The sequence below is a fragment of the Cyrtonyx montezumae genome, unplaced genomic scaffold (genome assembly GCF_038088225.1).
Source record: "Cyrtonyx montezumae isolate F1298 unplaced genomic scaffold, pur_monq_1.0 scaffold_11, whole genome shotgun sequence".
In the NCBI taxonomy this organism is placed as follows: Eukaryota; Metazoa; Chordata; class Aves; order Galliformes; family Odontophoridae; genus Cyrtonyx; species Cyrtonyx montezumae.
In genome coordinates, this window is record NW_027071837.1 from 11,400,877 (window position 1) to 11,413,378 (window position 12,502).

At 44.5% G+C, this 12,502-nt stretch overlaps 1 protein-coding gene across 5 annotated transcripts in view; it reads left to right on the forward strand.

The window, feature by feature from the left end:
* Positions 1 to 11,338, forward strand: part of ARHGEF9 (Cdc42 guanine nucleotide exchange factor 9) — a 157,476-nt gene extending 146,138 nt beyond the window's left edge. For 4 of the 5 annotated variants that reach the window (XM_065729581.1, XM_065729585.1, XM_065729583.1 and 1 more), the window contains one exon: positions 8,577 to 8,909. In XM_065729581.1, the coding sequence (XP_065585653.1) occupies positions 8,577 to 8,758 (182 nt within the window). In that variant the 3' untranslated portion in view covers positions 8,759 to 8,909. Of the gene's footprint in view, positions 1 to 8,576; positions 8,910 to 11,131 lie in introns of those variants that run through there. The other variant, XM_065729582.1, reaches the window with a different exon arrangement.
* The last annotated feature ends 1,164 nt before the right edge of the window (positions 11,339 to 12,502 follow it).

Here is a 12,502-nt window from a genome sequence, read left to right on the forward strand (position 1 = left end):
GGAGCACTGGAAAGGGTTTGACGTGTGTCAGGAGCATCAGTTGTACCTGGAAAGTGGTGAGACCCTTTTGGAACAGGAATACTTCCACTGCATTCATCAGGACTATTTATTCATTTCCAATTCAGGGCTTTGCTGGACAGGTCCCCGTGACTCCTGCTGGGCTCATGGCTCAGCACCCGAGCTGATGTGGTGAGAGCTCTGCTCCTGTGTCAGTGGATGCCTATTACAGGCTTGTTTCTAGATCATCTCAGTTGTTCCCTCCACCTCTTAAATGGGAAACCATGGTAATTTCCCTGTCACAGAATACTTAAGGAAGAAAGAAAAAGCTGTGAAGGAGGTGAAATGGAAAATGCAATCAACTTTGTTAGAGGTGAAGCAGAAAAACATTTTTCAAATAGTATAAACTGCAGCTTGCTTCATGTGCTGTTGTACCACACCTCCCAGAGGTATTGCTCGGGAGCCAGCTGGTGCTCCTTCTGAAAGGAAGCATTTAAACCACAGCTTGCTGCAGCACTGGGAGACATTGGGGGATCACCCAGTAGTGGGAGGCAAAACCCTAAAATTCAGCTTTCTAAACAAATGGAAACTTCTTAAGGGGGACAGAGTGAGAGCACAGCTCTGTGTTGTGAGAGATTTTCAATCCCAAAACGAGGGGCTTCTGTGGAGCACAAGCCAGCATGTTTGGAAGCAGCCACCTTACAATGCTCGAACCCACACAGAAATGTGTGCATGCACGCAGTGCCAGGCTTCCTTCCAAATCAATTCAATGATGCATAAGGTCAGATTTCAGCAATATACTGGGATTTGCACTACTTATTAGATTGGGCAAAGCGTAATGATATTAAACCAGGTGCCTTAAGACAGCATTAAACCAATTTTCAGCCTTCTTTAAGTCCATTAGACATAAAGTAAATGGGTAGTGTTGGTTGTGCAGCTTACCAACGGATAGAGAAAGGGGCTGTTTGTTGCTTTGTCCCTTTGCATTGATTGCTTAAGGTTTTGTCTCTCACTTACCACCCTTTAGCCTCTCAATGTCAGCCTTGTAACTGGGAATAGAATTCAGTGTGGTGTTTCCTGGAAGTAGTAAAATAATAGAGAAATGTATTTGGCTTGACTTAGAAAAACATTTTTTATGCTACAGTCGAGCAAGTGTGCAGTTTCTCTGCAGATGAGTCCAGGTGCCACTGAAGACCTTTGCTGCCTGCACTGGAAGCACGACATTAAGACAGCATTGAGCTAAACGTCCAGAATTGTGTTTGTGATTGACGATAGCTGTGGAAGCAAGGCTAAAGCTCCAATGAAAATGGATCCCTTGTGGATCTCCAGACCATTCTTAACACAGACACAGGATTATCTAGATTACCTTTTCAATTTCTGTGTGTCTGAAGACAGAAGGCTCCTTTACTGCCTCTATTAATCACAGGCTTTGTTCTGATGGCCTCTTTTAATCTCCCCTCCCAACATTAGTGTTTGCAGCATTCAGAAACTTTCAATTACTTACTAGATCCTCAACTCTGTCCACATCTGTTCCCACGCAGGACACCACTTGGTCTGACTCCTTTCCTCAGGCACATGCCAGTGTTCCTAGAAGCTGTCAGCCAGGGTTTGCAGGGTGATTAGAGGTTCCACTGCCCAGGAAAGAGATTCCATCCTCAAAGCTCTTCTTCCCAATAATGCTTCCATTTTGGAAAATGAAATGTCTGTACAAATTTAAAGAAATGACCTTGAATGTGGGTGGGAGGGTTTCCAGTGCCAGGAGCTCTGCAGGGCCATGCTACGGGCCGGCTCTTTCTTGTCATTCTCTCTGCCCTGTGCATTCTCTTCTTCACTGTGCAATAGCTTAACCGAAGACAAATCTTTAGCCTGGTGGTCTAGGACGCATGGAGGGAGGAAAACATATTTGATCGCCATCATCCCTAGCTTTGAGCATAGAAGGATGCTGTCATTAAATCTGCCCATAAATACCCAGCTATGCAAACCCCAGCAGGGGTTAAATCATCAGCCAGCATGAGCTGCTTTGGCCTGCAGTAAAACTCCCTCTGAGTCACTGAATTCTCCTGCTAACTTCTTCTCTTCTGATCACTTGAGCTCACGGCTAACTATCTCATAAAATCCCGACCCAAACCCTCAACAGCTTTTCTTTGACATCTCAAGCTTCTGCACTTTAAACTCTCCCCTAGCAAGTCTGCATAGCATAACAAGATGACTGCACGTTAGCATACTTATACTGGGTTCATCTAGCCAGCAAGGACGGGTCTTACCAGGTAACAGAGTCTGTAGGAACCTCCTGTAGTTTTCCTGAGTGTTTGAACCTAGTTTATTACATCTTTGTTTCTAACTAGGTTGACCCTGGTGTATTTCCCCATCCTATTCATGCCTGGGGAGACACAGCCTTAGAGGAATGAAAAATGCTGTGCAACACAGGCTAAGCTTAGAAACAGAGAGCATTGTAGATAATCAGGGTCATTTCCCTTCTTCCACTGAGCTTCCCACTGCACAGGAAAAATAATGGAGCTAATCATGTTCTTGGTGGCATTTCCCCATGGCTTCAGACAAATCAGCAAGCTTATCCCACTGCCTGTAATACAGAAACTCCACCCAAACCTCTCAGAGCTCCCATCTGCAGCTTGCCTCAGCACTTCATAGTGCTTTGGTCTACAGATAGTAGCCTCTGTGATGATCACTAGCACTGATACCTTCTCACTCAATATTATGAACCCAGCTGGAGTCAGGAGTTATATCTGAGAACGGATCTGATACTGAATAAAAGCATCAATATTTTGGCTAGACCTCTGAGGACGGTTTTGGTGACTCAGCAGTGGGCACATGCTTCTGAGCAAATTCCCCAGGGGAGTTCTTGGTGAGATGTGAAACAGACCTCTTGGGTTTGGCCATCGATGTTGAGATTCCAGCTGCAGTAGGGCTGCCATCCTGGACACTGCTGTGCTTTCAGTTCAGCGAGGTACTTCAGGTGAAAGGCAGTGTTGCTGGGTGTGTTTCTTCAACCCAGAAGAGGCTTCATTTCAGGGCAGTGATATATGAACAGATCACTTCCTATCAACAAAACAGAGTATTCCTTGCTGTCAGTGTAGAGAATGCTGGAGGAAAGGCAAACTATTCATCTGGCTTTGATGGATAAAACTCTAGTATCATTTATTCCATCTTGCTTCACTTAGCTTTTGCTTATCACATGAGGAATTGTTATCTTAATGTCTAGTCTAATGACGCCGGGTAGCAGTAACAGACTTGATAAACAGATTCAGGGAGGTAAAGTTACCTCAGTGTTTGCAGATATCATGGCTGGCTGTGGAGCAGACACTAGCTCAGTGTTTTCCACTGTTTCATTTCTCAAGGCTGCAGGGTCCCCCCTCAAGTCAGCAGCGAGCACTTTTCCTCCAAGACAGAGAAGTTAGGCTAGTGCCTAGAAAAGGGAGCTAAGGCATATTCTCCTCACCAGCACCATTCCTGGTAATACCTACCTCTGCCAAACCATTGAGTACAGTCCCCTGCTGTGTAAAGAGCCATGGCTAATACACCATTTAATGCCCTTGAATTGGGTGAGTATGACAAAATTTGAGTCAGACAGTTCAGTGTGGTGAAAAGCAGTGCAGTCTGTGGATGCTGCTGGAGGCAGACGTTTCCTGCTCGCAGCCCCCATCCTCACCTCGTGCTGTAAAAACACAGCCTGCAATCAGCAGAACTGGTGTCAGATACAGAGTAATTTGCTAACTCTTAAATACAGCAGCGACCAAACGAGCAGTGGTGAGGTGCTTTGAGATCCTCTGTTGAAACGTGCTGAAGAAGGGCAAAGGGCTGTACCCACTGAGCCATGGCTGCTTCTTGTTCATTTAAACCACACTGTCACTATTGCAGGAATAATTAACCATACAGCATTTAGTGTTCCTGAGGTACGTTCCCTGCTACCCATGTTGTGTATGGGTTACAGTATTAATGAGGAAACTGAATTCCTGAAATGAAGGAGCTGCTGTTGAGATCACAGGGAATGAAGGCCCTGCAGCACAGCACTGCTTCCTTCCCAGCCAGCAGCTGTCCCTCGGCCAGCAGGGAAATGAGGAGACATGTCATTGTCTCCCACACAGCTCTGGCTGATGAGCAGCATGATATCTAGATGGAGAGGTAGAAGGAAAGCCTATGAAATAGCTCCTGACTAAAGTGTAAGATAAAAACTTACAGGATGAAGATTAAATCACCACTTCATAAGGCAAGTTCCATGGTTATTGTATAGGCAAATAGGGTGTACTCTGTATATGTTTTGTATTAATACTGGCAAGGCGCAGTGCTAATGGAGCCATCCCACTAGATTATAACTGCATCTCTCTGCACGCGTCCACGTGGGTTGCCTGTGGGTTAACAGTGAGCTCCTAAATCTTCAAGTGCTAGTCAAGTCCTGCTGTAACCTCAGATAGAGGGGAAAAAAAAGATGGAAAAAAAGAGACCATGATAAATCTTTTTGTTTTCTTCTGAGTTGAGATATTCAAAAGATTCCAAGTGACGTGTCCCAGCACTAAAAAAAGACATGACTTCAACTGACAGTGCAGCATCTCTCTTTACCAGTTTTGTCTAGCCAAAGCATAAACCCTGGAGTTTTCTTTGTGCTTGTTCCGAACAGATTTCCATAGCTCCCACCCTGCCAGACAATCTTGCTATGCAGCTGCAGCCTTTCTATTCTGCTACAGTGTAGAATTATGTATGAACCAGCAGAAGGAGCTCCAAGTCTGGTCATTGGTGTATGGCTGCTTTCTTATGCCTTGGAAAGGCAGCGCAGCAGCTGTGCGTAGAAATCATTACTTATCTATCGATTCTTTCCCTTTGTGCTTTGAATTCTGTTCACCGAGCAGCCTAAAATTGCATTGGAAAAGAGCTGTGCTGGTTTCTTTCTGTTGAATTGCAGTGAAGTGATGGCTTTGCGTATATAAAATCCCTCAAGAGACGATTTTGCACAACAGCCCCGAGTTCTGATGAGAGAACAAACCACTTCAGAGTGGAACAGAAAAACAGCAACCTGTCATACTTTTTCCCAGAATTGCTCTTTCTTGGCTTTTGAAGATGTTCAGATTAGGTGAATTTCACTGCTTCCCCCGCACATAATTCCTGTGTTTCACAGTGTCAAGAACACGGGTATGTCAAAAACAAAGCTGTTCTTGGGGCACCTCTGGCTTTTGCAAAGTGCTGAATCACCATTTCACAAGAAAATTTATTCTTAGGGAATTATCAGCCTGACTTGCCAGAGCACAGTTATTTTTATTTGCATGCCCACAAACACACAGTGATTATGCATGCCGCTGAGATGCACTGTTTTCATCATTTAGGCCATGGACATCATTTGATAAATACGATAAATATGCAAACCTTTGGCTGCTTATTCAAGTAGAACCAGCCAGCTTTTGAAGTTCATCCAATGTAGATATTAATGATACGAAAACCCTACATCCTTGAAAAGGACCAGAGAAAAAACTTTGAACAATGAGTTTCCTTACCGAGGAATGTGGCAGTGTGTGTTTGCATGGGTGTATTCCAGATGAAGATAGAGGTTTTTCAGGAGTTTGGACCAAAAGGGTCCTCTTGGGAAAGAACTGGAGGGGGTTTGCTAGTGATCTGGCCAGGGGAGTCTGCCTTTTTCTCTTTTGGAGAAGACAGACTTTGGATTACGTTCTTACCAGTGTAATTCCGTCAGTGTCAGTGGTCTTCAGCCAGACTGCCTTTTTTCTACTTCTCCAGCCTTCCAAGTGCGTAGCATTTTGCTGACCAAGGAGATTTCTTAGCAGTTCTGTGTTGTGATTAAAGAATACCAGTTCACCTTCCACACATTGGTTTAAAGACAATAAAGAGCTCAGCCTGGCTCAGCATGGCAGATGAGGCTAGCTGCAGTTCTGCAGCCACAGGACACAAAAGGCTATGTCAGTGAAGCACTGTGGTGTTGAGGTCTTCCAAAGCTAGAAACAACTGCTGTGTGTCTTTTGGTAGCAGCTTTAGATTCACAGCTCTTTTGTGTTGTGAAGCATTATTTAATTATCCTGGTGGCACCAGGACTACTTTCCTTTGAAGATCCAGACCTTGAACCAACAGGAAAAGATTTATTTCCCAACACCGGCCATGTAAGGGATCACCATATCCTCATCTTGCCACAGATCCTAGAAGTTCTTACCAGCCTCTCCTCACCTGGGTGAAGTGGTTAAACACTAATGGCTGGGCGGTCTCCATGGGAACGTCTTCACTTGTGTGTGGCTTCGTAAGTTTACTCTCCAGCCTCTGCAGTTGGTTGCACTGCCCACAGGTTGAACTGCCTTCCAGCAAGGCAACTCAGAGTAAGACAGTGGTAGAAGGGGAGGAAGAGATGGGGCAGATATGAGCTCAAGCCCATGCTTTGCTCTTGTGTGACATCACTGGCTTAAGTCACGGTGTGGCAAGTGCAAACTGAGCATTGGGTCCCGCCAAGAAGGATGGTACAGAAGTTGTCTCAGGCATCGCAGCACTGACCCCACTCTGCTCTGCAGGCGTGCTAGAGAGGTGCTTGGGAAAGACGGTGCACGAAACTCATTGCTGAGAGTAATAGATACAGCTGCAGAACAATTCCAGACTGCTCTTTTAAAGTTTGAAATATTAAGTGTGTTAAATTTGTTGAAGGTTAATGAGTAATGAACCACATAGCGGTTTTTATCCACCATAAGGAAAGGCCTTGGTTACTCCCTATGAGGAACAGTGAGAGGCATGGTCTGAAGATACCACGGCAGTTAGATGTAGTTGAGATGGCATCTGCATTTGGTCCAAACCTTTTGAAGCTTTTAATAATTCAGGATTATTAAATTCTATAGCAAGGGGAAGGAAATTAATTCTCTCTCCTAAAGCTATCCTAAAGCTGTAGCTTCATATCTAAAAGTCCTGGATTATAATATGGCAACATACAGAAATTGTCAGGTGAGCTCTATGAGTGCACTTTGTGAGGCTTTTTTCTTTTGTCTGTAAGCTCCTGACTGTGTGCAGCCCTCCTGTTCCCGGGCCGGCCGGCGCTGGTCCCGCAAAGCATGTGTTTGTATGTGGGTAGGAACCGCTAACTGAACGCAGTCGCATTTCTTTGACACACATTGCTGTGGTACCTGGGTGCTAATCACCGTATTTTGCCTTCTCTAGCACCTTCCCAGCCGAGGATCTCAAAGTGTTTTACAAACATTAATTAATTTAGCTTCACAACCCTCGTGTGAGGTAGGTGGGTCATGCCATCCCGCTTTCCAGATGAGGACACTGATCTACTTGGTAGAGTCACCTCGCTCCTGCGGTTAAAACCAGGGAGGCAGTGGCCTCGAGATGGCCCTTGCGAAGCTTGCCACCCATCATGCGGCTGGGGCTGCCTCCCCTACAGAAGGAAGAGCAGTTCTGCATGCAGCAGAGGGGATCCAGAGATGGCCAGAGCTTACAGCAACCTGCTTCAGAGCCCCGCTCCTCGCGGCTCCTGCCTTTTCTGGAGTTGTGGTTTCCAGATGATCCCAGCACCCTGAGGCTGAAGGGGGGGGTTATCCCTCATCAATGGCATTGCGGAGAGGAAATGCAGAAGTAGCTCTGTAACTTTACCCTGTAGTCAGTGCTTTGGGGGGCAACGTGCCTCCTTCCTGTTCCACTGCCATTCACCCAGAACTGCAATTTGTGCATCATCCTTCACAATGGGCTGTGTAGGTCCCAGTTGGCTGAAGCTCCCCTTTGTAGTGTCAGAGCAGTATCCCCCTTACCCCTTTCCTGCATGCAACTTGTGACTCACATACGTGGGAATTGCTCCCCAAGCCACTGACAGAACCCTGGCAATGTAGCCTTGCCCGTCCTTCTATTGCTATGCATTTGGATTGAGCAGAAGCAGCCTTTTCTGCATTGCCTATAGCCATTTTTGGCTGAAACAAGACCAGTAAATTTGAAATCAAAAAACTAAAAAAACCCTATGGAAAAGTCCTACAAACATTTCTATGTAATGAGTTGCTCTTTGTATCTGCTGAATAGCATTGAAGCAACACAGGTCCCTGCAGGAGATTCCCCCCGGGCTGCCATGCTCAGTCCCATTCCCACACAGAAGCTGGTGCCGAGTGGTCCTTGGGGTCGCGCTGCTCGGGGCCAGTCACAATTGCATTGGGGCACAGCTGCCTGCTGAGTGTAGCTGGGAGGGAGGGTGAAACCCAGCTTGGAAGCTGCAGGTGCTAGATTTGAGAGCGGGATCAGCTGCTGTGGTTCTCTGCCTTTGTCTGAGTGACTGAGTGTGTATGGCTTGGCCACGTGTTTGCGTCTCGCTAGGTCACGCAGGACTTTTCCATGAGGGCAGGCGAAACTCTGCCAATACAAAAAAAGTAATGGATCTTTTCCAAATCTTGAGCTTGTGGTCTAGCGTAGGTAGCCTCTGAGCTGGGAGTTCAGGCAGCTGCTGCATTTCTCCGTAGATTTGCCGTCTGTAGCATGTCTCCCTGTTGTTTGGGACCCGGTTATAAAGTGATAAGAAGCGATAGCATGACGAAGAAAGACTACTGACCCAACTGCACTTTGACTGATCTGTTTCTTTTTCCCCCCAATCATCGATGCAGGTGTGAGCTACTCCAAGTCGGTTCCTCCAGCCTACCCACCACCCCAGGATCCATTAAATCAGGGACAATACATGGTGACAGATGGCATATCCCAGTCCCAGGTCTTCGAGTTCACCGAACCCAGACGCAGCCAGGCACCATTCTGGCAAAACTTCAGCAGGTTAACACCATTCAAAAAATAATACTTAGAGAGATGGAGAATTTTAACTTAAAAGAACTTAAATTTAAAAATAAAAATAAATAAAATTATATTTATAGATGGACCTTTTTTCGGAGAAGCACTGTTGCAACTAAATATATATATATACATATATATATATATATATATATATATATAGACACACATTTAAAAAATAATAATATATATATATATACATATATGTATATATATAGAAGGACCAAAAACTTTTTGTTGTTGTTTTTGGGAAGCAGTCTGCTACTAGATACTAGGAAGCACCAATGATTTCTGATCATGTTACCTATTTTATTTTATTCCATTGGTTGGACATTATTATTTTTTTTCTTCGTTGTCTTCATGTTCATGGACGTCGTCATTGGCATCCCAGAATGCTTTCTTGCTTGTGTGAATTCTTCATCGAAGTTCCTCATGGACTACGTTGGTGTATATTTTATTTGATTTTATTTATGGGGGGGTTGTTTGTTTTTTGGGGTGCTGGGAGATCTCTGCTCCCTCTCTCTCCCTCTCCATCCCTTCCTTGGCTGCCCCAGAGTTATCATTTCAATGAAGAGCATCGATGCTTTCCCGTCCCTGTCCTGCATTCTCTGGTCTCACTCGTGCCTGTCTGGATGTGTTCCCTTGTGCACCATGCTCTGCTGCGCAGTATTTCTCTGGCTTTAACTGTTTTGTTTTGGGCAGGTGAAAACAAGCAGAAGGGGTAGCAGCTATTTAGGAAGTGAGAGATGGGTTTTCCTCAGTTAACTTATTGCATTTCTTTTTTTAAGCACTGTCTTTTTCTCAATTCAGTGTGATGTGATCACGCTCAGAGTAAGCTGAGAAAAGAATACTGGGGGCTTTTATTTCCTTTGCATTTAATTTTGTTTCTGTGGGATTATCTTTGGTTTGGATTCATTTTCTTTTTAAGCTGTGACTTAACTCTCTGAAAAGCCCACTCCTATCTTTGTTTTCCATGCAAAGATAAAAGCTTAAAAACTGATGGCTTCATGCCCTCCATTCCAGCTAGAGAAAATTGGCTATTAGGCTCCAACAAATGGCCACTTTTCTTTCTTCAGGAACTAAGGTCCCATCCCGTTGGCCACACTCAGGCCTGCACAGTACCGCATTAACGAACCACTGATGGCTGTGTGCAGGAGCAGTGATCCCGAGGCACTCACCTCCTGCTCGTCAGTACAGCACTTGAGATCGCTGGCTTCGTGTCGGCACTGACCTGCAGGCAAAGCGTGAGCTGCCGGCAGGCACCCATTAGCAGAAGGATAATTGGGAGCATTGCCCCGGTATTTAATGCACCCAAGCTGCAGAAGAGTTGAGGATTGCCTTTCAGGAAAGGTACGGATGTAACCTGAGCAGTTCAGCCGTATGCCCATGACCTAATCCAAACCAGCCACCAGTTACATCTGAACTGCAGCGATGGCAGCAGTGGCAGCAGGCTCTGGAGTGATTAGCTGCATTCTCCAGATCTCTTTCTCTCTCTTTTTCTCCCTCTGGAGATTCATAGCTGTATTTTCAAAGACACTTCCTACAGTTTTAGCCTTAAGTACATTTGTTTGCAAGCGTAAAAGCTTATATTTAAGCTCATAAAACAAACCGTCGTGCACTAGGACAGTTGAGATTGTTTAACCAGGTTGAGAAGACGGATTTAAACTTTGCAGAGCTATTCTGCAACCTCCTTTAGAACGTGAGTTGAAGTAATAGATAATGATATTTATATTTTTCTTTAGAATTTGGTACCCCACGTAAGCACCTCAGGGCAGTAGCATGGATCAACGTTTCTTTTTTTTCTCGCTTCAGAAAGTGGCAAAAGCAGAGTGCAGTTTCAGGCCTTCCATGGAGCTTGGTTTATTTCAGGGCACGTTAGAAGGCAGCAGCTGTATTTCTTATTTAAGTACAAAAATAATCTCAGCACCTTATAGTCATCTATAAACCTATCACTGCAGAAATGCCAGGTTGGCGTTTTGGAGGGGAGGAGTGGCCGCCCTGCGCCAGGCAGCGGCGGAACCCCGGGAATCCCACGTAGGAGGCCACAGAATTTTATATCAGAACTAATTTCTACACTCTTTTGTATCTTTGCATTTTTACGCTCGGATTTTCATACTGAACGTGTAGCAACTGTTATGTTTGCTTAACAGAATGGGTATTTAGAGAAGTGAATGAAATTGGTTCGCAGAAGTTAACTGAAATGTTTCACTGTTTCTGAATGGCTGGAGAGAGATGCAGAGAGAGAGAGAAAGAGAGAGAGATTACAATCTATTGTCAGCGTGATGGAAATGTCACTTATTCCTTTTTAATTGCTTAGGGGAAAAAAAATAAGTAACGAGCACATTAGTTAAGCCTATTCATTTACTGTTTTGTGCCTCAGAGAGTGAGAATGAGACATCCATAATTTTTATGAGAAGATGCTTCCTAAATATTCAGCGCTAGGAAAAACGAAACTCCACCGCCACACCATTATTTGCATCATAAATCAAGACTCGCTCGATCTGACAAGGCCACTTGTTGGACTCGCAGCTTCCTTCTTAAGTGGAAAGCCAAAATAAACGAGCGCCGCTAGCGCTTGCCGGAGCCGGGCGGCAGGCCGAGCAGCCGCAGCCGCTTGTTCCAGAGGGAAGAGGGGCTTGGCTCTCAGGCATGGCGCTCAAGAAAGCCCTTCCCCTCCACAAATTGCCGAGGTGCTGCACGAGATGGAGCGTTATCGCAAGGAAGAACCAGCACTGGGTCCCACTTTTACTACCTACCGTGGCTTTCCCAATAGGGAGCAGGGTTGGGCTGCCTCGTGTGTCTGAACGTGCTGGAAGCAGCACAGATGCTGTCAGATCGGGGTGATTTTGACTGAGCATCTGATACAGACTTTCATTTCAATGCCAGACAGGAGGAACCCACTTAACCATTCCATATGCAGAAACAAGAGAGTTGTAATGAACTTAACATGTTTACGGTATTTCTCTGGCTGAAACTATATATATATATAGAAAAAAAAAAGACCAACAAAAATATCCTCTTCCCTAGGTAAATGACATGCATTACCCCTTGACCTAGACACTAGAACAGAGGATCTAAAATTCAAGACTTATGCCTCCCCACCCTCTCCCGATCAAACAAGGATCAACCTAGGTGCATCTAACAGTTGTAAATAGAAAATAATACATAGAGAAATATATTTGAAATTTGTTTCAGTTTCTGGATGGTCACGGGCCATCCATTGCAATGTTATTGATAGTACACTGTGGTGCTTTGGGTTTCTGGTTTTGTTCTCTTTATGCTCTGTCATCTTTTCATTGCAGCTACATTTCAGGGAACATGTATATTTAGTAGCTATTGTAAGTTCTGCATGGCATCACCGAGCTTATTTTTCCTTGAGAAGAAAAGAAGAGGCTGTAGGAGTCTAAAGGCACTATGATGACAGGGACTTGTAGCAGAGAATTAAAAAAAAAAAAGTTTTTAAAATTCTAGTTTGAAGCCAAATACTGATATTTTAGTGCTTTTGGGGTTTTAACAGTAAGAGAAAAAAAAAAGAAAAAAAAAGAAAAAAAAGGATTTTGGTATCCCAGCTGATCCGCACTTGCCAGTTTTATTATTTTGTTTATATTGAACTGTTTGACCCTGTCAAACAAGTGTCAAAGTTGTGTGTATAAAACAAACAAAAAAAAGTGTTTAAAAAAAAAAGTGTTGTAAAGACACTGAGCCTTATGAAAATATTTATGGAATTAAATAAAAAGAAGTGAAAAGGCAT